This window comes from Leptidea sinapis, chromosome 27 (assembly GCF_905404315.1).
Source record: "Leptidea sinapis chromosome 27, ilLepSina1.1, whole genome shotgun sequence".
In the NCBI taxonomy this organism is placed as follows: domain Eukaryota; kingdom Metazoa; phylum Arthropoda; class Insecta; order Lepidoptera; family Pieridae; genus Leptidea; species Leptidea sinapis.
Genome location: NC_066291.1, coordinates 9,587,262 through 9,609,842, shown reverse-complemented (window position 1 = coordinate 9,609,842; position 22,581 = coordinate 9,587,262). Strand labels below are relative to the sequence as shown.

At 36.0% G+C, this 22,581-nt stretch overlaps 2 protein-coding genes and 2 long non-coding RNA genes across 6 annotated transcripts; 2 read left to right on the top strand and 2 right to left on the bottom strand.

Annotated features, from left to right (window-relative positions):
• Positions 1–882: 882 nt before the first annotated feature.
• On the bottom strand, positions 883–2,329 carry LOC126972705 (uncharacterized). Of its 2 annotated transcripts, XR_007731188.1 has the most exons (3): positions 1,932–2,329; positions 1,627–1,799; positions 883–1,513 (listed from the first exon to the last, which is right to left on the bottom strand). It is a non-coding gene; the product is annotated as an uncharacterized LOC126972705 (long non-coding RNA). The 2 variants fall into 2 exon arrangements; XR_007731187.1 differs by lacking the exon at positions 1,932–2,329 and having other exon boundaries at positions 1,627–1,925.
• A 1,130-nt stretch (positions 2,330–3,459) lies between these two features.
• Positions 3,460–8,515, top strand: LOC126972706 (uncharacterized). The gene is made up of 4 exons (XR_007731189.1): positions 3,460–5,161; positions 5,288–5,494; positions 6,410–6,595; positions 7,608–8,515. It is a non-coding gene; the product is annotated as an uncharacterized LOC126972706 (long non-coding RNA).
• A 796-nt stretch (positions 8,516–9,311) lies between these two features.
• LOC126972679 (queuine tRNA-ribosyltransferase catalytic subunit) lies at positions 9,312–19,923 on the top strand. Of its 2 annotated transcripts, XM_050819564.1 has the most exons (6): positions 9,316–9,665; positions 9,744–10,041; positions 11,593–11,836; positions 13,734–13,902; positions 15,771–15,965; positions 19,765–19,923. In XM_050819564.1, the coding sequence occupies exons 1-6, from the start codon at positions 9,534–9,536 to the stop codon at positions 19,912–19,914; spliced, it is 1,188 nt and encodes a 395-aa protein (XP_050675521.1). In that variant the 5' UTR covers positions 9,316–9,533; the 3' UTR covers positions 19,915–19,923. The 2 variants fall into 2 exon arrangements, with proteins under 2 accessions (XP_050675523.1, XP_050675521.1); XM_050819566.1 differs by lacking the exons at positions 13,734–13,902; positions 15,771–15,965 and having other exon boundaries at positions 9,312–9,665.
• Positions 19,907–21,339, bottom strand: LOC126972699 (coiled-coil domain-containing protein 25). The gene is made up of 4 exons (XM_050819597.1): positions 21,037–21,339; positions 20,876–20,967; positions 20,482–20,628; positions 19,907–20,403 (listed from the first exon to the last, which is right to left on the bottom strand). Exons 1-4 carry the CDS (start codon positions 21,107–21,109, stop codon positions 20,092–20,094), a joined length of 624 nt encoding a protein of 207 aa, XP_050675554.1. The 5' UTR covers positions 21,110–21,339; the 3' UTR covers positions 19,907–20,091.
• Positions 21,340–22,581: the final 1,242 nt, after the last annotated feature.

The window sequence follows — 22,581 nt, the reverse complement described above, 5'->3', positions numbered from 1 at the left end:
AGTACCAGCTGAGTGGTCTGAAGAGGAAATAAAAGATAATGTTTCTGTTCCTATTGGCTGTGGCCCAATCATAAAAATTAGGAGAATAAAACGAAAGATGATGATTGATGGACAAAACCATCTTAAATGTACTGAGTCTGTGGTATTTACTTTTGATGGACAGTTTTTGCCTAAACGAGTATATATGTGCTACACTTCTCTTACTGTAGACTTGTATATATATCCTACTATTCAATGCTACAATTGTTGTCGGTTTGGTCATGTGAAATCTCAATGCAGATCTAAACCAAGATGTTTTAGATGTGGTCAAGGACATAGTGGTGATAACTGCTCTGTTCAAGATGATTTTATATCTTGTTGTTTATGTAAAGGTTCCCATATTGCAACTGATAAAAAATGTTAAGAATATGAAAGACAAAGAGCTATAAAGGAATCAATGGCTAAAAACTGTATTTCCTATTCAGAAGCTTCAAAGATACATCCATCTGTCTCTCGAATTTCATATGCAGATACATTACTCTCATCACCTAACATCACTCCTAATACTTTTCCAACCCAGCATCAACATTCAACACCTAAAGCTATAAACAATACTTCATATAAAAAAACTGTTTTTGTTAAACCAAAGCCTCCACCTACACTTAGCAAAGGATATGACAAATCTGCTCACCAAGAAATTTTAAGGGATTTTAATATTCCCCAACCCTCTAATGGATGTGCATTAATTAACAAAGAAAATGAAAATCCTTTGGAATCCTCAGTAATTGATTTAATTATTTCTCTTATAAAATCTCTTAGTCAATCAAATGAATTTTCACCGTCCAACGCTGCCTTATTAGTTTCTGCAATTACTCAAATTTATAAACCAAATAATGGACAAAGTTCTTCAATGGAATTGTCAAAGCATCACTCCTAAAAAAAGTGATCTTATTTATTTATTAAATAAATATAAACCTTATATCTGTGCTCTTCAAGAGACATGGTTGAAACCAGGATCTTTATTTAAGATTCGTGGTTATTCATGTCTCAGAGAAGATCGTGTGGATGGGCATGGCGAAGTAGCCATGCTTGTGAAACACCCTCTTTCCTTTTCTCTCTTCTCTATTCCTTCTCACAGTAATGATTTTTCTATTATTGCTGCTTTAGTTGAAAATATCTGTTATGTATCTATTTATATACCTCATCCTTCTTCTGCAATCTTAAATGAAATTAAAGATATTATTTCCATTCTTCCGAAGCCTTTTATGATCCTTGGTGATTTTAACTGTCGCCATGAATCCTGGGGTTACTTATCTTCTAATAGTTATGGTAACACATTAATAGATATATTTGATTCAGTGAATTTGTGTATATTAAATGATGGTCGTCCTACACGACGTTCTCATCCTGACGAGGGCCCAAGTGCTCCAGATTTAACAGTCACTACACCTAATCTTGCTTCTTCTTTGTCCTGGGATCCATTACGATCTACTTTTGGTAGTGATCACTTCCCACTATTATTATCATTTCCAACCTGCAATAATAACAATAAAGTATTACATAAAACTTATTCTCCTCGTTTAAAATATAAGCTTAATGATGTTGATTGGGATTTATATAAAGATCTAATAAAAACAAAATTATTACACTTCCAAAAATTAATCCAGGTACAGAATCTCAGTGTGCAGATTCTTTAGCAAAAATCTTTATTGAGGTTGCCAATGAGATATTTCCAAGTAAAAATAGCTCTTTGGGTTTTATTCCTTCTCCTCCTTGGTGGGATAACGAATGTACTGAGGCAGTAAAGAGAAGAAAATATGCTGAAATTACATACTGTCAATGTTCCACTGATGAGAATTTTGAAATTCTTACAAAGAGTATGTCAGAAACTTCAAAATTTCTAAAGAAAAAGAAATTTGATGGCTGGAAAAATTTCTGCTATTCAATATCACCTGATGTCAAACCATCTCTTGTATGGCAAAATATAAGAAGGTTTAGATCTGCATACAAAGATTCATCTCCAAAATCAATCCCTTTTCATTTAGTTAATAGCTTTTTAGATAAATTGGCTCCACCTTTCGTTCCTGAAGACTTAATAATTGTTTACCCTGTAATAAATATAAATAATGATAACTGTTTTCGTTTAAACAGTATATTTTCTCTCACTGAACTAAAAGGTGTATTGTCTCATGTTAAGGATTCTGCTCCTGGGCTGGATGGTATTCCGTATTCCTTTATCTCTCATTTAGATGATGATGCTTTATTTTATTATTTATCTCTTATAAATTCCATAGTGACATCTGGTAACATCCCCTCCACGTGGAAACGTCAAGAAATAATTCCCTTACTGAAACCTAATAGGTGTTCTTCAGACAATTCTGCCTATCGCCCAATCGCACTTTCTTCTGTTTTGATGAAAATTACAGAACATCTTATAAAAAATCGTTTAGAATGGTTTCTTGAGCATAACGGTCTATTATGTGAATCCCAATTCGGCTTCAGACGTGGGAAAAGCACTATTGATAGCTTAAGTATATTCATTTCTGAAATTCAATTATCATTTTCAAATAATAAATCAGTAATAGCTGCGTTCTTAGATATAAATTGTGCCTATGATAATGTCGTAATAAGTATTTTAAAGAGTAAGCTTTTACAACTTAATATACATCTGCTATTAACAAATTTTATCATAAACATGCTTTCCGAAAGATACATAATCCTGAAACTAGATGACAGGAAGTCAATTACTCGACTTGTTTCAAAGGGCCTCCCCCAGGGATCAGTACTTAGCCCAATATTGTATAATATTTATACACACGATTTAAAATCATCACTTAATAGTGTAAATGTTCTTCAGTATGCTGATGATCTATTAATTTACTGTCGTGATATTTCTATTGAAAAAGCTAGTTCTTCTATAACACAACCGCTGATAAATTTAAAAACTTGGTTGGACTTAAACGGCCTTGATCTATCACCTGAAAAAAGTACAATAGTTTTATTCACGAGATCAAGAACTCCTCCTCCTATTTCTATATTTTATGAGGGTTATCAGATTCCAGTTAAAGATAATGTTAAGTTTTTGGGAATTGTCTTAGATTCGAAACTAACTGGTATCCCACATTGTGGTTACCTAAATGCTAAATGTGAGCGTACTCTTAATATTTTAAGATGTCTGTCAGGTGTTTGGTGGGGTGCGCACCCTTTTTGCATGAAATTGTTATATAATGCTCTTATAAGAAGTATATTAGATTATGGTACATTCTTGCTGGAGCCTGGTAGTGTTAAGGCATTTAAAAAACTAGATCTCATACAGTCCAAAGCTTTACGAGTAGTTACTGGTGCTATGCGGTCAAGTCCTATCAATGCTCTTCAAGTAGAATGTGGTGATCCTCCACTACATCTACGTCGTCAATATTTAGCAGACAAATTTATGTTCCGATCTTTTCAGTTTCTTAACCACTCTCTTTATAACAAACTTCAGAAACTTTCTCATTATATAGATTCATCTGCATATTGGTCAAATAAAAAACCACCTTGTCTAATCAATAGTTTTAAGAAATTTATCAACATAAAAGCTCCTATTCATCGATCCATTAATTATCCTCTTTTCAGTACTAGCTTTGAAGCATTAATGTTGCTTCCAGAAATTAATTTTAACTCAGATTTAAATAAGCACGATATTAGTACAAATTTTTCGTTTAATCTTCTTAAAAATACTGTTTGGGTTGATTACCATCATATTTACACAGACGCGTCTAAACATTCCTCCTCGGATCCCGTTGGTGTAGGTGTCTATCACGCTCAATTTAAAATATCACAGAAAATTAAACTTCCTCCGGAAACATCGGTGTTTACTGGGGAATGTTATGGTATTTTTAAGGCTATTGAATATATTATTCTATTTAAACTTCCAAAAACAATAATTTTCTCTGATTCAAAAAGTGCCTTACAGTCTCTCAATAGGTTCCCATTTAAATCAAAAAACATTTCTTCTGTTGTCATAGAAATAAGAAATCTATTAAATAAATGCAATCACTTTTGTCTTTCTGTGTTGTTTGTATGGATCCCCAGCCATAGCGACATTCCTGGTAATATAAAAGCAGACCAACTAGCTAATGAAGCCGTGGTCGATGGCGACATTTTCCCTTATAAAGTTTTTTGCCAGGATCTAGGTGCTCTTCCTATAGTTCACCTTCAGGATTGTTGGAATAGACTTTGGACTGAAACTGGTCAATCAAAAGGCAGGAAATATTTTAACCTTCAGCCACTTATTTCATTTAAACCATGGTTTTTCCGTGCCAAATGCAATAAGTTAGTATGTTCTTCTATCATAAGAATGCGTTTGGGTCATGTTTGCACTCCTGTTCATCTTAATAGATTAGGCATTGTATCTACTGACATGTGTGAATGTGAATCCGATAAATGTGATCTAGATCACATTTAATATATAATTATTAAAATTTACCTAAGTAGAAGTGCTAAAATATATACAAATTAAATTACAATATCAAGTATCAATAGTGAATAGACTGAACCATGTCCATAACTAGTAAATATTATACTCAGTCTAGAGGCAGAAGCCTCGGACAATTCAATACATATGTTACTTTTACAAATCTTTCACAGTGGAAAGAATAAATTCGTAGATTGCCAGGAAGCAATCTCTATTTGATAAAAGTTGCGGAAGAGAGCGCGGGATATTATCTGATGATTTATAAATGCTAAGTAGATGATCAATTAGTACAATCCTATCAAGTATAAAACTACTGCATTCGAAGAAAATGTGGTGAAGACTTTGGGGTTCGTTGGAATTACAGAAGTTGCAATTTGGAGATGGGATAAGGTTTATCCGATGAAGATGAACATTAAATAGACAATGGCCCAGACGTAAGCGACACAAAACCGTATAAAATTTTCTATTATGGTGTTGGTTACCTCTGCAAAACCAAGGAATACCAATTGAATTATTAATTTCAGCATACCATTTAACCTTTGTTTCAATAGTTTGATACCAATGTTGTTTAAAGTTATCTGTAATTTCCTTCTTAATACAGATTAGAAGATCAGATTGTGGAGGCGAAATCTGTTTATTAGAAAAAGGTTATAGATGAAGAGTTGTTTGTGATGGATTTGGCAAAGAAATCAGCTTTTTCGTTACCTATAACACCAATATGTGAAGGTAAAGCTTGTAAAAAACTCATGCTATCAGTGACTATAACCCATTTATTAGAGACTTGCTTTTGGATATAATTCAGAGCTTCTAATATTGCCGAAGACTCTGCTGAGAAAATACTGAATTTTTCAGGTAACTTGTACCCTAAGCCTCTCTCTGCAGTCACATCATAGAAAGCAGTTGCCACTGCCTCACTGTTTTTTTCACCATCAATGTAGATTTGTTGATATCCCACAAAGTCTGATAAACCATTGAAGACATCCTCTTTATATTTTAATTTGTGGTGTATGACTATCTCTATAAGGCAAGACTTACTTAAATAAGAACCATTATGACAAGGTAAGAGTACACTATTATAAATATCATAGTTAGCTTTGTAATTAAGAATTTTATCAATATCTTGGACCAGAAAAGAACGATGATTTAAATGAAAGGCATGAAATAATTTTAAGAGCAAAGGGTGTCTGGTATAGGATAACAAATTTAGAACAAACTTGTACTTGAGATATTTAAACCTCAGACTAAGTGGTGGTATATTTGCTTCAACCTGCATAGAAATGATGGGTGTTGAAATCATGGCACCCATGATAACCCGTAAACATCTATTTTGGACTTTATTTAGTTTTTCCACTAGTAATGATTTATGAGCATAACACAAATATCCATATTCAAAATGGCTCCGTACTAAACTTTTGTAAAGTGTTAATAGTATTTTTGGATCAGATCCCCAATATATACCTGCTAAAGATTTGAGTATATTATAGGCTTTTAAAGCCCTATTTGTTAGATAATCAATATATTTATCCCAGTTAAAATTAGATTGAAAAATTACTCCTAAAAATTTTGTGGTTGATAAAACCACTTTTGGAATTAAATGATTATTATAATAAATGTTGATGGGCTTGGTTAGAAATGCATGAAATGCAATAACTTTGCTTTTAGCAGGACTGATATCCAAATTAAGAAAGTTAAAATATGAATTTAAGTTTTTAAGGGCATTGTTAAGTACACTGACAGTGCTTTGTATATTAGTACTTGAAAAGTAAACCACAAAATCATCAGCAAATTGAAGATTAGTAACTTCAGAGCCAAGTTCAAGATTCAGTCTATATATGTATAAAACAAAGAGAAGGGGACTTAAAATTCCACCTTGACCTTTATGTGAATATCTTGAACCAATGAATTTATTATTATATTTAACAAAAATTTCTCTGCCATTTAGAAAATTAAAAATCCATTCTATTATTTTTCCAGGAAATTGGAGTGAACTTAAAATTGATGAAAGAATATGCAAATTTACATTGTTGAAGGCACCAATTATGTCAAGGAAAACAGCTACTAAGACTTTGTTGTTCTGAAAAGCATCATCAATATCCAAATATAAATGGCTAAGACTCTCTCTGGCAGAGCGACCACGGCGAAATCCAAACTGATTGCTTGGTAATATGCTATTATGTTCAACATAAAATTTAATCCTTTGTCTTAATAATTGTTCAAAAATTTTTCCAACACAAGATGATAAAGTAATTGTGCGATAAGAATCTGCCTCATTACGGTTTTTGTCCAGTTTAAGTATTGGTACCAAACAATCAACTTTCCATTCGCGAGGTATGGTGTTAAATTTCCAGAGTAAATTAATAATTACCAAAAAACATTGTAAGTTTGATGTATCTAACAACTGTAACATTTAATATGATATGCCATCAAGTCCACAAGCAGTATTCTTTCTTGATTTCAAAGCTGCCTGTAATTCAACTATTGTAAAGCTATCAGTCAGATATGAATTGGAGGGCAATAACTTAAGGCTACTATTTGAGATAGAAGTGTTCTCTACTGTATCAGGTGTGTATTTTTGAAGAAAATTTGTAACCCAATCATCATTAATGAATTGTTTTCTTGTATTATAAGTTTTATTAAACTTTCACATTTTTTCCCACACTCTACTCATAGGAACCAAACGACAAAGATTTACAAAAGTGTTCCCAAGCCAGTCGACACTCATTCTTTAATACAACTTTTTTCAAAGCTTGGGCCTTTTTGAATGAAATGTAATTTTGTAAAGTAGGGTATGTTTTGAATATAACATAGGCATGTTTGCAGTCATCAACAGCTTTTGAACATTTTGCATTCCACCAAGGTAAAGGCAAGAATATTTTCTTACTTTTACCATGTGGAATATTTTTACTATTTAGATTATTATTGTAAATTCTTGATTTAGGCAATGAATTTTTAACAGTAGAAAGTAAAGTAACACAAAATTGATTATATGAATTTAATGGATCATTTGGATCCACTACAAATTTTCTAACTAACTGGTTAATATTTTCTTTGTACATAGGCCAATCTTTGGTAGATTGGCCTATGTACAAAGATTTTGGATTGAAATGATTAGGGATGATTTGAGTTGACTTTGTTAAATGACTAATATAATCAAATGTATATTCTGTTACAGTGGGATATGATATATGGGTACATGATATCCACCTAAAGGGGAATCACAGACCTTCCATTCACAAGATAAAAGTAATGAAGAGGATACCATTGTCAAATCAAGACCATTCGGCCGCCAACTGTTTGAGCCAACTGTAGTGGGACTTCCATCATTCAAAAGTGCCAAGTCATTCTCCTCCATGACATCTAAGATATCTCTATCACGAGTGTCTGTGCTTCCACAACCCCAAAGAGTATTATGTGCATTAAAATCACCAGCTATTATCATTGGACCAGGAATGGACTTTATTAAATTATTCAACTTTGATTTTATAAAACTAGAAGTGGAACATGGAGGACTATAGAAGCTTACTATTGATATTAATTTGTGGTTAATTTGTATTTGTATAACAATATTTTGTATTGAATCATCATATGAAGTAATTACATTTTGAAAATGAATACTATTATGAACTATAACAGCCACACCATTATGATCATAACAACAGTCATTTCTCACAATGGCATAGCCTTTTATACTAAGTTTCATAGAAGGTTTTAACCAGGTCTCTGAAATTAAAGCTATGTGAATTTGTTTATCACTAAGAAATTTCTTGAAAACATTTTTATTATGCATAATGCTTTGAGCATTCCACTGCATAATATTTAGGGTGTTGAAATTGAATTTGAAGTGAAAAAAAATGTTTTTCAGTAAATTCTTAGTCAATAAAAAAAATACTTTGAGTCTGATATGTTAGGTGTTATTGTTTTTTAATGTTGCATGTAAAATATCTGTAATATTTTGACTGTTAATTGCCATATTTTCTGTTTTATTTAATGATATTATTCTGATTAACGATCTAGTGGATTTTTATTTAAGCTGGGGAAATTACTTTCATTAAATAAAGATGGGTAAGGTCTTGAAATAAATTTGTTTTTATTTTCTGTGATTTTTTGATGTTTTACAGGGCATTTGCCCGAAATAGCAATATGGTCCCCTTTGCAGTGAACACATACTGCTTTTTCTACACTGATGGTGCAAGTTTTGAAAGAATGTCCATCACCAGAAACTGAACACCTTTCAGCATTTTTACAAAATTTGGCAAGATGTCGATACCTTAAACATCGGTAACACTGCTTCACAGGAGGTACATATGGCAATACTGGCAATCTCCACATCTTCAGATAGACATAGTCTGGAAGAGAAGTGGAGCTTGCAAATGTGATTGCACCTGTCTGAGTAGGCTGCAATGAAAATGTATTGTTAAATCTCTCACGCTTCATTATGCGTCTGACACTAATAATTTTTTTTTGTGCTTAATGCTAGCGCTTTAAAAATATTTTTGTTAGACATCAATTGGTACAGAGGTTATTACTCCAGTCAATTCAGTGGATGAAGCTGGGATTGATGCGATAATGTCTTGTTCTTTTAAGAATGAAGAGTTATCTAAAAATACATTAGCTAAGTTGGCTTTATCAAAGATTACACCGATTTTAAATTTGTTGATTTTTTTTAAATATTTAAGTCCCTTCACAAAACGTTGGAAACAACTGCTCAGGCTCAGCATATCGCGTGTTACGATAGGTTTTTTTTCCTCTTTACTTTGGATGAATACGATAAATTCATAACCTGCCGCGCTATCTTCTGATCTGTGGTGTGGTAACTTAGAGTAAAAGTAAAATGTAGTGATTATATTCTCTTTGGACTTTGGTTTTATGTGTGCAATCTCGTTAGAGTAAAAGTGTTCTGTGTGTTTAATGCAATGTGCAACCAAAGTACTGCAAATAAATTAAATTGCATTCAATCTAATCATAAATGAATAACATAATAGGATATTAGTTCATAGTACATAAAATGGATTAACAGTAGGCAATATTATAGATAATACTGTAGAGTGTATCATTCCAGCAACTGTACTAACATATTTTATTAATTTAATCCAACATAATGGGCCCAAATCTTGCAGCCCTATCGTTTACTTTGTGTTCTGAATGTGAAACATCTAAAGCCAGAGCTGGTTTAATGAAACTTCCACATTATGAAGTTAAAACACCTGTTTTTATGCCAGTTGGAACTCAGGTATGATGTTAAAATATGTCTATTAATAATTGTAATATAGGGATTAATAAAATCTTTCTTTTGTTTATTTGTTATAAGGGCACTATGAAGGGATTATTGCCAGAGCAGCTTGAAGAATTAGACTGTGAAATAATTCTTGGAAATACTTATCACTTAGGAAATCGGCCAGGAATAAAGACATTAAAAAAGGCAGGTGGTCTACATAAATTCATGGGCTGGCATAGAGCTCTACTTACCGATTCAGGAGGCTTTCAAATGGTTTCTTTGCTTAAATTAGCAGAGATAACAGAGGAAGGAGTAAAATTTAAGTCGCCATATGATGGTTCAGAAATTATGCTTACCCCTGAGAAGTCAATTGAAATTCAGAATTGTATTGGTAATTAGTAAATTTTATAACTGTAGCATTTTTTATTGGAATGAAGAAAATAAAATAGTTTTTGTTAATTTAATTAATTTTTTGTTAACCCATCAGCGGTCTACAATGACATAGCCAATATCTTGTGTGTATCATACCATGACGGTTGGAAGTGACACATAGGGTTTTAGGATTCCCTGCTAGATTAAAAACGGCACATGATACTGTTTTAATGCTTACTGTATAGTAATTTTGACAAAATCTAACATTTTTATAGTTCTACTGAAATTCTTGTATTTTTGTAAAATTTACTTTACAAATTATTAGAAATACTTGTATTCATTTATTAAACATTGTTTTATTCTAAAATGTTTTAATAAAATACACTCAATTTATCAAAATACAAGAAAATAGATACAAAAAAACATGATTCCTTGTTTGGTATTGCTAAACCATCCAGACTATTTAAGGGCCCTAACATGGGTTCACATAACATTCATATTTTGGGTGATTTTGCAAATTTCAGGCAATGATATAATATATAGAAAAATAATAAATTTTATTAGCTAAGGCTGCAAAAATTGTTAATATCAATAAATTGAAAATAATCAATGAATATATCATTGATTATAATAGAATTCAAAACATGGTAAAAAATTCCTAATAGAAATAAGGGGTTATAGCAAAAAGTCCATCCAAACATTCAACAGCTGTAGAGCTACCAAGTAGGTTAATAGCTCCAATTTTATGAATTCAAATTTGTAAGAAATTACAAATAAAAATTTATTGTAATTCAATGTGGCAGCAAAGCTATAAGCAGGTAGGCTGTGACACCAATTTGTTTATGTAAATAGAATAAAATAAGTAGAATCTCTGAAATAAACTATACCTGAATTTATTAGTAATTTTAAGTAAAATAGCTAGAATAATCATGCTAGTGATAGCCGAGATAGGTAGACATTGCTGGTTCTATTACTGATAGTATGTAAAATATGTAAAAAACTATCCATAGCAACACAAAATTATATTACAATAAATAATAGTTAAATTTATCACCAATTCAATAGGTTTTTCCTTCACACACATATATATATAAATTCAGTTGCAAAATAACCATGAGCGCCAAACACCTGTTTATGATTCCAGATTATACATTCAAATAAATATTTGTTTAATGAGAAAGGTATTCTTTTCCATTAATATATTATCAAGCAAAATATAGGCGCGCACAGAAACACCCCTAGGTGGTGGTTAAACAATATACCTACCACTTACTGCCATCCATCACCAGTCAATATCGGAGGGTTTAAAATGTATTATGTATATTCAAATAACTGAGACATTAGGATCAGCTTTTATTTCATAAATAATACTTATTTTATGTAATATCATGACAGCCTCATATCTGTCTTAGCTCATTTTTTTGTTCATATCCTCTATCATAAACACTAACAAGGCACTAAAATCTAAATGGACAAAGATTATTACTTATTAGTATATTTTATAATTGCATAAACGTAAAAAAAATACTTTTCCTGGTGACACCAAATCTTTGTTTTAATTAATTTATAGGTGCTGATATTATAATGCAACTGGATGATGTTGTGAGAACTACATTCCAAGACAATGATCGCATTAAACTGGCAGCTGAGAGAACCAGTAGATGGCTGGATCGATGTCTAAGAGCACACAAGAGACCATCAGATCAAAATATTTTTCCTATTGTTCAAGGTTTGCTAAATAAAGAATTGAGAATCCAAAGTGCAAATGAACACATGACAAAAGATGTTAATGGTTTTGCAATTGGTGGCTTAAGGTAATTAAGTACATTACTTTATTTTGCATATAACTCAGAAATTTGTTACTAAATCCTAACACACATGGTTTTATGTACAAGCCCTGTATGCTATTTCACATAAAAGTTTAAAGCATTTCTAGCATTGTTGATGCTACATGGCAATTATATAACTATATTTTATAAATTATATTACTATATTGTATTTCATACCTCATACGGCCAAGCGGCTGACATTGTGCTGTAGTCGTTACTATTTGCATGTCAATTTTGTGGTCTTAAAATGTCTTTAAGCTTCTGGACTGGAACAGGCTGGGCATCAATATCAACAGCAAATAGATCACTCAGCTTCAATTTGCAGATATTATCGTAATCATGGCTGACACCATGGAAGACTTAAGCCATATGCTTGATGGTCTCAATACAGCTTTGTAAGGAGTAGGTCTCAAAATGAACATGGACAAGATGAAGATCATGTCTAATGTCCATGTCGCATCTACTCCCGTAACAGTGTGGAAATGTACCTTCGAAATTGATGAGTAGGTCTACCTAGGACAAATAATCCAGTTGGGCAGGTCAAAATCTTCTCATCCCAAATACGACAGTGTCTGAAGATGAAGGTTTTAAACCAGTGTGTGTTGCCAGTGATGACATACGGAACACAGACATGGTTGCTACTATGGGCCTTATTAGGAAGCTCATGGTTGCTCGGGCAATAGAGAGGTCTATGCTAGGACGTTTAGAACCTGCGAAATCGAATCAGAAATGAGGAGATCCGTAGGAGAACCAAAGTCACCAACATAGCTCAGATGGTTGTGAAACTGAAGTGGCAGTGGGCAGGGCACATAGCTTGACGGACAGATGGCCGTTGGGGCAGTAAAGTCTTCGAATGCGGACCACGTACCGGAAGACGTAATGTTGGTAAGCCTCCCACAAGATGGACCGATGAAGTGGTCAAGATGGCCAAAATAAGTTGGATGAGGCCAACGCAGGAACAATTGTCATTGCTATCTTTGGGGGAGGACTTTGTCCAACAGTGGATGTCCACCGGCGGAAGCATTGATAATGATGATGAAGGGACAAGTTGCTATACTTTATAGAATAAAACTTATAAGACAATTGAAATCTATCTAGTTCTAGTAGTTTCCATGATGCACGCACAAATGAAAACCTCTATCATTTCATTCATATAGATTAGTATAGATTATATATGGATCATTGTACTGTTACCCGCGTCGCTTCAACCGCATTTACCGGTGCTGCCATATACATTGGTGTTCCAATTCTGCCACATGTATGCATACAAAACAATCATATATTTTTTTATGGAAAAGGAGGACAAACGAGCGTACGGGTCACCTGTTGTTAAGTGATCACCGCCGCCCACAGTCTCTTTCAACTCCAGAGGAAACACAGGAGCATTGCCGGCCTTTAAGGAAGGTGTACGCGCTTTTTATGAGATACCCATGTCGTATCGTCCCGTAAACACCGCACAAGGAAGCTCATTCCACAGCTTTGTATGTGGAACAAAGTTCCTTGAAAACCGCACTGTGGAGGACGGACATCCAGATGATGGGGATGATATCCTAATTTGTGGCGAGTCGCGCGAAGGTGGAATTCGGTGCCAGGAATCAGGTACAAACAATAAAGTGACGTCTCTACGCAACGCCAAGTGATCCAGCCGTTCACAGAGCACTGGGTCCCTGACAATTCAAGCTCGTTTGCATTGCACGCGGCCAAATGGATCGAGCTGTTACTGGGGTGCGCCAGACCAGAGATGATAACAATACTCCATATGTAGCCGGACCTGCGCTTTGTAGAGCGCTAGAATGTGGGCCGGCTTGAAGTATTGCCGTGCTCTATTTATGACGCCCAGCTTCTTCGTATATATCTATTTAAATATTTTTTTAATTTACAGTGGTGGTGAAGCAAAAGACGACTTTTGGCCTATAGTGAGTCTGAGTACAGACCTACTTTCTAAAAACAAACCTCGATATCTAATGGGGGTGGGTGTAGCTATTGACCTTGTTGTTTGTGTAGCTCTTGGTGTTGATATGTTCGACTGTGTTTTCCCCACAAGAACAGCTGTAAGTATCAAGTCAAGTATGTCTATCACCTGATGACCTGATCACTTTCTCTTGCTATACCAGAGGAATCACAGGAGGCTTGCCAGCCATTTTAGTAGTTTTATGAATTTATTTAAATAAAATAATTTAATATGTGTGTATACTATATTGTTTAAAATACTTATTCCTTTCATCACACTTGCTCGTAAAGTGAGCCTTATTGCATCATTCTTAGGGCCATAAACCGAAATTCAACACACTAGTGCATGATAGAATTATCCCTAAAAAAGTTAAGTTAGTACCCAACTGCAAATTATATGAGAGTAGACAGAGTATATTTTCAATTGAAATGGGTAATTCTGTTTTTTTGTAACAACAGAGGTTTTATGCCGCTGAAAATACGTTTACATTTTTGGATCTAGTATATTAGAAATGAGAATCAAAAACAATTCTAAAGGAATCAATTTTGAGAAAATAAATTCATTTTATGCCTTTTAATAACATTTATTAGTATCAAATTATATATAATTCACAAAAATTTGTTATAAAATATATGCATTTTATCATTAAAGTTATAATTTAGAAGTAGGCTGTATGGCTATATATTAGTTATATTATAAATCACCTAACAATTGGCGCGTGCAAAAAAAAACTTGCGCGCCATTTCCCATAATTTTCTTTTTTATTTGTTTTGTTTATACATTTTTGTTTTTTCCTCGCAAGTGTGTTGAAAAAGTGAATATTAAACTCGTGAACAACTTGCTCACTAGACACTAGGCTGATTTACACCCTCGACTACGTCTCGGACTGCAACCCACAGCCTCGTGTATAATAAGCAACTTAGCTCACTTGTATCATATTATACCTACTATTAAACGATTGTAGCTGTATTTTTACATAAAGTCCGTTTTTTGTGTTGTATTTGCGTTGTTGAGTTGTAGGCAAATATAGTGCCCAGAAGATGAGCCTTTTATTTTTTGTATGGGCCATAAACAGCGCGGCGGGAACGTCTAGCTGAAGTGTAACGTAACGGTAACTTGTAAGCTGCTTGCTAATTTTGACGACGCTCTTTGATTTTGATTGGCTATTTGCCACTTGTAGTATCTGGAGTCATAGAACGACATTCACGGAAACTGCACTGGCAGTCGCTGATTCTCCTCTAGCTATCCCAAGGGCTGCCCGTTGATAATAGATTCCGTACCTTGGAGAATATCCAGATAATAGCAATGGGGCGTTAGTTTGACGGATCCGAGCGTGCAACTTTCATAAGCATCAGGTGCACTAAATCCGCCGTCCATAATTTTAGGACTCCGCCTGATGAGTAGATCTTGAAAATACGGGTAAAGACCCAAGTACATGTTCGCAGCACTAATGGGGGAATGCCATCGGGCTCACTCAATTTATGCATGTCCAATGAAAATCGTCGTAAGCACTGCGGCATGCCAGAATTTTACCTTCGGCATGTATGAGTCGCACCGCGGAATGTGTGGTGGTGGTGCACCTTGCACCTTCAGACTCGAGTTGGACGCGAAAAGGGAACCCAGTAAATCATCTTTCTCTTTCGCGACATTAGCCAACTCATCGTACCTATGCAGTGGCGAAATGGCAGGCCGGCAGAAATTTCCTTGGACAGCCGTCGCGAATGACCAGTCTTTCGCCAATACGGCCTATGTGCTTCGACTTCCCCTCCGCAATAACTACGTTCATTTTACGTGCGTTGGTTTTTTGCATGCTAAGAATCCACTGCATTGACCTAAGCCGGATAGCACTCCTGCCTGTCGCACGCCCCCGTGTCTCCATACATCAACGACACACCGCTTAAGCATACTCCCCTTAGGGCTTTAACTAATTTTACCTGTTTACTTATTTAAAGCTTTCTAACTTTTCAGAGATTTGGCTGTGCTCTTATCAACAAGGGGCAATTAAACTTAAAGCAAAACCAATATGCAACAGATCTCAACCCAATTGATGAGAATTGTACATGTTCAACTTGTAGGAACTATACCAGAGCTTATCTGCATTGCATAGTATCAGTGGAGACAGTTGCATGTCATTTGATTTCTGTTCACAATATAGCATTTCAGGTAAAATAATTAATTTTCTTCATCTATAAAAATCAACGAGTTACTAATAGGTTAACCTTAAGCCGATACAACAACAACAATGTGTGTGGTGGGTCAAACCAAGAAGTGGGAAAGTCACGCTGCCGTCTTATGACGTCAGCACAATCGGGCCAGACTCGTCCGGGTTAATCACCACTCTCGGCACAGAATACCGGCATGAAGTAGCGGCCTAGTGCCGCCATGTTTCGTTAAGGTTAGTGTCGAAGACCGGAGCTCATTCCGCATCTATTCGTGTATCTACATGTCCCATAGTGGTAACGCAGAAACGGATAATCTCATGGGCTGCGTTCAAGCGGCAATTGACGATGTGAACTCCTCCTCTGAAATCGTTCTCTTGGGTGATCTGTGCATAATTTTGGCCTGCGAAACGGCTTAGTCGATGTGATACTACAGGAGATGGATATTTTTATACCAAGCTTTGGCTTACCGATCGGTGGCAGATCACAGCTCTGGTTCGATGCGTCAGTTAAAGCAGCATCTGACTGCAAAAAAACATGCTAATCGAACTTGGGTTGCGGTACTGGGCTCAAAGGATCTGAACTGCAAAGTTCTAAAGAGGAAATGTGACCGTGCCTCCAGATTTTCTAAATCGCCCGTGCGAAATCGAAGTTAGTTGTCAAAATCGGCGAGCAGCTTTCCAGTTACCCGACTGGAACACGCAAGTTCTGGTCGCTGTCGAAAGCTGCTCTTGGTCCAGCAGCCGTCCCTACCGCCGTTGCACATGAGGAATGACACCGTGGCCCATACGGCAAAAGAGAAAGCCGATCTTCTGTGCGCTCTTTTTGTCTCCAACTCGACTCTTGACGACAACGGAAAAACACCGCCGATATCTCTCGGTATTAGAGCCCTATGCCTGAAGTACAGTTCAGACAGAAAACTGTTCGGCGAGCTCTGTTTTCGTTGGACGTCAGGAAGTCGAGCGGGCTGGATGGCATTTCTCCAATCGTGCTTAGAACGTGAGCCGCTGAGTTGAAGCCGGTGCTAACGCGTTTTCCGGCACTCATATTCAAAAAGCGTAGTCCCTGATTCATGGAAGTCAGTCCTTGTCCAACCGATCCAAAAATAAGGAGATAGTTCCGATCCGGCAAACTACAGGCCTATATCTAATAATAATTTTTATTCAGGCTGAGCTTGATGGTTCAGGGCCTTCTGAAAACCAGTGTTGCAGTTTATAACTGCAAAAAATTCTGATGAAGGATCCTATTCGGCATAATACAATATACACACCATAGTTAATCGAATAAAGAATGTCTATGTGTATGACTATTACCTCACTGCTCTCCAAAATAATGGAGAGCATACTTAACCGCCAACCCTAGGTGTATCTAGAAAGTCACCAGTTGATCAACGACCGATAGTACGGCTTTCGCCATGGTCGGTCGGCAGGCGATCTTCTGGTATACCTAACACATAGATGGGCGGCGGCTATCAACAGCAAGGGGGAAGGCGTGGCAGATAGCCTGGATAAAGCGATCGTGTAAAGCACGAGGCGCTTCTCTCAAAACTTCCATCATTTGGGCTTCCCGAGAGCTTATGCAAGTGGACCTCCAGGTTCCTCATTGGGCGCAGCCTACAGGTCGGTGTTGACGGTTATTGCGCGAACGCGAAGCCCGTGAACGCTGGAATGCCCCAAGGCTGTGTGCTGTCTACGCTGTTTCTTCTGTATGTCAATAATATATTGGACACCTCCAACATACATTGCTATGCAGACGAAAGCACTGGTGATGCCGTATACACGGGCCATGCAGGACGCGGAATGGGGTAAATTGAACCTTATCCAATTTAACCCCCAGAAGACTCAAGTTTGCGCGTTTAACACTAAAAAACCCCTTTGTCGTATCACCGCTCTTCGCCCTTACAGCCTCGCTTAGTATCTGAATACTGGGTCTCGGATTCACGAGCCAATTCCGCGGTCATCTGGAGGGGAAAGCTAAATTGGCTCCGAAGAAACTGGGCGTCACAAATACAGCATGGCGATACTTCATGTGGGCCCACATTCTAGCGCTCTACAAAGCGCAGGTCCCCAGTATCAGCTCGATCAATTTGACCGCGAGCAACGCAGAGCAGCTCAAATCGGGGACCAAGTGCTCTGTGAACGGCTGGATCACTTGGCTTAGAGACGTCGCTTCATTATGTGTCTTCTACCGCATTTATCACGGGGAGTGTTCCGAAGATCTCTTTTACCTGATTCCTGCCGCGGTATTCCACCTTCGCACGACACGCCACAAATTAAGATATCCCCACCATCTGGATGTGTGATGGTCCTACACAGTGCGGTTTTTACATTCTGTGGAATGAGCTTCCTTGTACGGTGTTTCCGAGATACGACATGGGTACCTTCAAAAGAAGCGCGTACACTTACCTAAAAGGCCAGCATCGCTCCTGTGATTCCTCTGGTGTTGAAAGAGAATATGGTGATGATGACTTAACACCAGGTAACCCGTACGCTCGTTTGTCCTCCTTTTCCATAAAAAAAAGCTGTTTTCACTTCATATTGAAGTTGGTGTGGTGCACTATATTTTCAGTTATTTTGTGAAAATATACATATTATATTATTATAGTACGTTTATCATGGTAGGAGCAATGTGATAGTTTTCTCATACATATTTGTCAAAACCACTAATTGGGGGACCTCAGAACCATTAAGCTATATATATTAGATTGACGATTCAATTGAGTGATTACTTTCTGTGCCATGAGATTTTGGTCATAAAGAAAATATAGAACTACCTTAGAATAGTACATCACAGATGAATGTGAATATGACATCTATTTCAAAGGAATTATAGCATGCAAAACTAATATTTGGTCCTCTGGCATTGTTGAAATTGTTCTTCATTAGGTAAGTACTAATCAAAGAAATAATTGAATTGATTAATCAAATTATAACAGTTGAATCTGAATATGATATTAACATTTAATATAAAGTCTATAGTATATTCATGCAACTTGTAAATAAATGAAGTTGTATTAATAATAGTATTTAATTTTGAAGAACTATTAAAAAGCTATTCATCAAAGTAGCATTGATACACAGTTTGTTATTATTAAGTGATATCCCTCACTTCTGGGATTCTTTGTCACTCGGACAGTTGGCTCGGTCTTAAATTTTGGTACAAATAAAAATGTTGTAGCATTTACAATTATTTATAGCTAATTATATCATTGTTTTCTGCATCTGTGTCTAGTTCTCATACTACGGAAGCATTTCCAACTTTATAACTGTTCTAGGTTTGCTGTATAATAAAGGTATTATTAAAAGCAGCTATATGCTGAGATGGTTTGGACATTTCAAGAGAATGAATGAAGAACGATTGATGAAGAAAGTGTATAAGGCCAGTGTGAATGAAAATGTTGAAAGGGGTAGACCTAGGCGGACGTTTCAAGATCAAATCGGGGATGTCTTGAAAAGCCAGGTCAAGAGTACCCTAAACCAGAGAGCATGTATGAAAGGAATAATGAAAGTGTACAAAGCGAAACAAGTATGTAAGGATTATAGCAAGTGGTCTCTGCCTACCCCTACGGGAAAGAGGCGTGATTTTATGTATGTATGTATTATTAAAAGCAAGCCATTCGCCATATCAAGAGCCTACTCAAAGTGTGCAGTCTGAACTAGTACTATAATGTTGTCTTGCATAACCATTTTTATATTTTGTGATGTTATGTTGGCTCTATCACGTAGTTCTTATTAACTGCACAGTAACAATTGATTTAATCATAACTGTTATATATATATCTCTAGCTAATTCTTTTGTTTCAGATGCGCCTTATGCGTACAATGAGAGCTAATATTGAAAAAGGGACTTTTCCAGAATTTGTGAAAACATTTGTTGATGAACTTTATCCTAACAAAGACTATCCCACATGGGTTATTAATTCCCTATCATCAGTTGGAATAAAAATTATTTGAAATTATAAATATGTATTTATTTTTACCCATACATATTTAGTGCTGCAGGTGCATTCCACATAGTTGGATAAAGATGTCTCAACTTAAGACACATCAAATTATTAACCTAGATTTTCAATGTTAATAACAGGTAGGTATGTAATTACAGTATAAGATTTTGGCACAATATATTATTATTTACATAAATTCGTCTGAATCATTTCCATCATAATTAGTTGTCATGTTTTCTTTTTTCATTAATGTTGAGTAACTTCTTAGTTCTGCTTCCTCTTTTTTCTTCTTTTCTTCTTCTTTCTCCTTTTCCTTTTTTTCTCTTAACAGTTTCTTCTTATCTTCTCTCTCCAGTCTATCTCTAGTCTCCCTTTCTACTCTTAAATCGGGAAATGACTCTGTTTTAGTTTTATTTAATCTATTTACAATGTCATTGCATCTTTTAGCTACATGAACTTTTCTCACATCTTTATCTTTATGGAAAGCAACCTGTCCAACCTGCAAGAATATTAATGTCATGAGTCATGACTATTCTTATAGTAAATAAAATCAAACAGTTGTAAAGAATATTCATACCTCCATACTTGGGCTTTTCTTCAAATTTGACCACATTGTATAAACTATATCAATGTCATTCATTTTGTTTCCCATAATAGAGTTTGCCTTTACCAATTGACATGCGTCATCTAACACAGAATTAGGAATATCATCAATAGTTTGTCCCTATAAACATAATATATAAATATTTTTATAATTCTTAAAGAGACCATATTTATAAACAATTAATTTTATACATTTCTTAAATTATAATTAAAAAAAGCTTACAAAATAAATATATAATAATTATAAAACATCAAATTTAAATGTCGTAAGAATTTTTTTACATCTGCATTTATTAAATAACTCAAAATCACCACAATATCAAGAGGGTTGAAACTTGAAACAAAAGGATGGTGTCTGATCAACTTACAGGTTTGAGTCTTAGATACACATGTGCTGATGAGACTTTATCAACATGAAACCATACATCCTCAGGCCAGCCCCATTTAATGAGATCTTCATCTGGAATTTGAAGCCCGTTATAAATTTAAATTCTTACTTTTACCAAGGATCGAATGTTTAAATACTTACTTTCATGTTTATCGGCACCCATAAATAACGTAACTGGAGGCGTAACAACATTACTCGTAAAATAAAATACCATGTTTCTGTGTGTATTTAAACCGGATTTTAATTAAAATAATATTTCTTTTGGAAAGTACCTATTTCTACATACAAAAACTATTCTTTAACTATTTTCAGTAACCTATTGTAAATTTAAAGTAAGTAAAATTATTTATAAAATTAGATATAACACAATTTCAGTAATATTCCGCATGCTGAAGCCCGAAAAATAAAATTGAAAAGTAAAATCAAATAACCAAAACTTTCAAAATGTTTTTAGCACTTGGCGCTGTCAGTTGAAACAAGTGACAAATGACAATATTAATTGTTGTTTATTTTATTTATTTAGAGCATTGGAAACAAGACCATCAGAACAAACCAAAACACAATAAAAGAAGATAATTTTTCATTACTATACTCGATTACCAGATAACTTCCGTTAGGTGTATGGGCAAAAAATTCTTGATTTAGATAAGTTAGTTTGCCCTGTGCTTCCCCGGGGCTTAATAAGAATAGGGTAGTCCTAGGCCCTAGGGTGTCGTAAGAGGCGACTACGGGATTATTGAAAGTGGGAGCGTCACGCTACCGTCTTTTGACGTCAGCACAATCGGGCGAGACTCGTCCGGGTTACTTACCACACTCGCACAGAATACCGGCGTGAAGTAGCGGCGTAGTGCTGCTATGTTTCGCATAGGTTAGTGTCGAGGACCGGAGGCCACTCGGGTGTTTTCAACGGGCACAATGCCGAATGGCTTGGATCACGTACCACAGACTACGCAGGGCGATCTGTGCATAATTTTGCATTGGTGTATGGTCTGTCCCAATTGGTTGAGTCGTGGCTCCCGGATGTGGATAGCCACATGCCGTCCTTACTAGATCTTCTGCTGACTACAAATCCCGATGGTTACCAGGTCTTTGTCGACGCCCCTCTCGGAACGTCCGACCATTGCCTGGCCAGGAGTGTAGTGACCATCCGACGCCAACGTCGCAGACCACCAGCGACCCGCCGCGTTTGGCACTACAAGTCAGCAGATTGGGATAGCTTGCGTTCCTTTTTTGCATACTACACTTGGGGCACGGTTTGTTTCCCTTCAGATGATCCTAGTGCCTGCGCCGTTACAGTAGCCGATGTGATACTGCAGGGCATGGATATTTTTAGACCAAGCTCTGTAGTACCGATCGGTGGCAGATCACAGCCCTGGTTAGATGCGTCAGTTAAAACAGCATCTGACTGCAAAAAACAGGCGTATCGAACTTGGGTTGCGGCGCTGGGCACAAAGGATCCGAACTGCAAAGTTCTTAAGAGGAAATATAACCGTGCATCCAGATTTTTTAAGCGGCAAATCACCCGTGCGAAGTCAAAGCCCGTCGTCAAAATCGGCGAGCAGCTTTCCAGTTACCCGACCGCAACACGCAAGCTCTGATCGCTGTCGAAAGCTGCTCTCGGTAACTTCAACCAGCCGTCTATGCCGCCGTTGCACATGAGGAATGACACCCTGGCCCATACGGCAA

Excerpts from the sequence above, each read along its gene's own strand:
- LOC126972679 (XM_050819564.1), top strand. The coding sequence starts at position 9,534 with ATGGGCCCAAATCTTGCAGCCCTATCGTTTACTTTGTGTTCTGAATGT. Across the intron at positions 9,666-9,743 it reads TTATGCCAGTTGGAACTCAG|GGCACTATGAAGGGATTATT; the intron begins GTATGATGTTAA and ends ATTTGTTATAAG. Across the intron at positions 13,903-15,770 it reads TTTTCCCCACAAGAACAGCT|AGATTTGGCTGTGCTCTTAT; the intron begins GTAAGTATCAAG and ends CTAACTTTTCAG.
- LOC126972699 (XM_050819597.1), bottom strand. The coding sequence starts at position 21,109 with ATGGTATTTTATTTTACGAGTAATGTTGTTACGCCTCCAGTTACGTTA. Across the intron at positions 20,968-21,036 it reads GGGTGCCGATAAACATGAAA|ATGAAGATCTCATTAAATGG; the intron begins GTAAGTATTTAA and ends TTCAAATTCCAG. Across the intron at positions 20,404-20,481 it reads AGAAAAGCCCAAGTATGGAG|GTTGGACAGGTTGCTTTCCA; the intron begins GTATGAATATTC and ends ATATTCTTGCAG.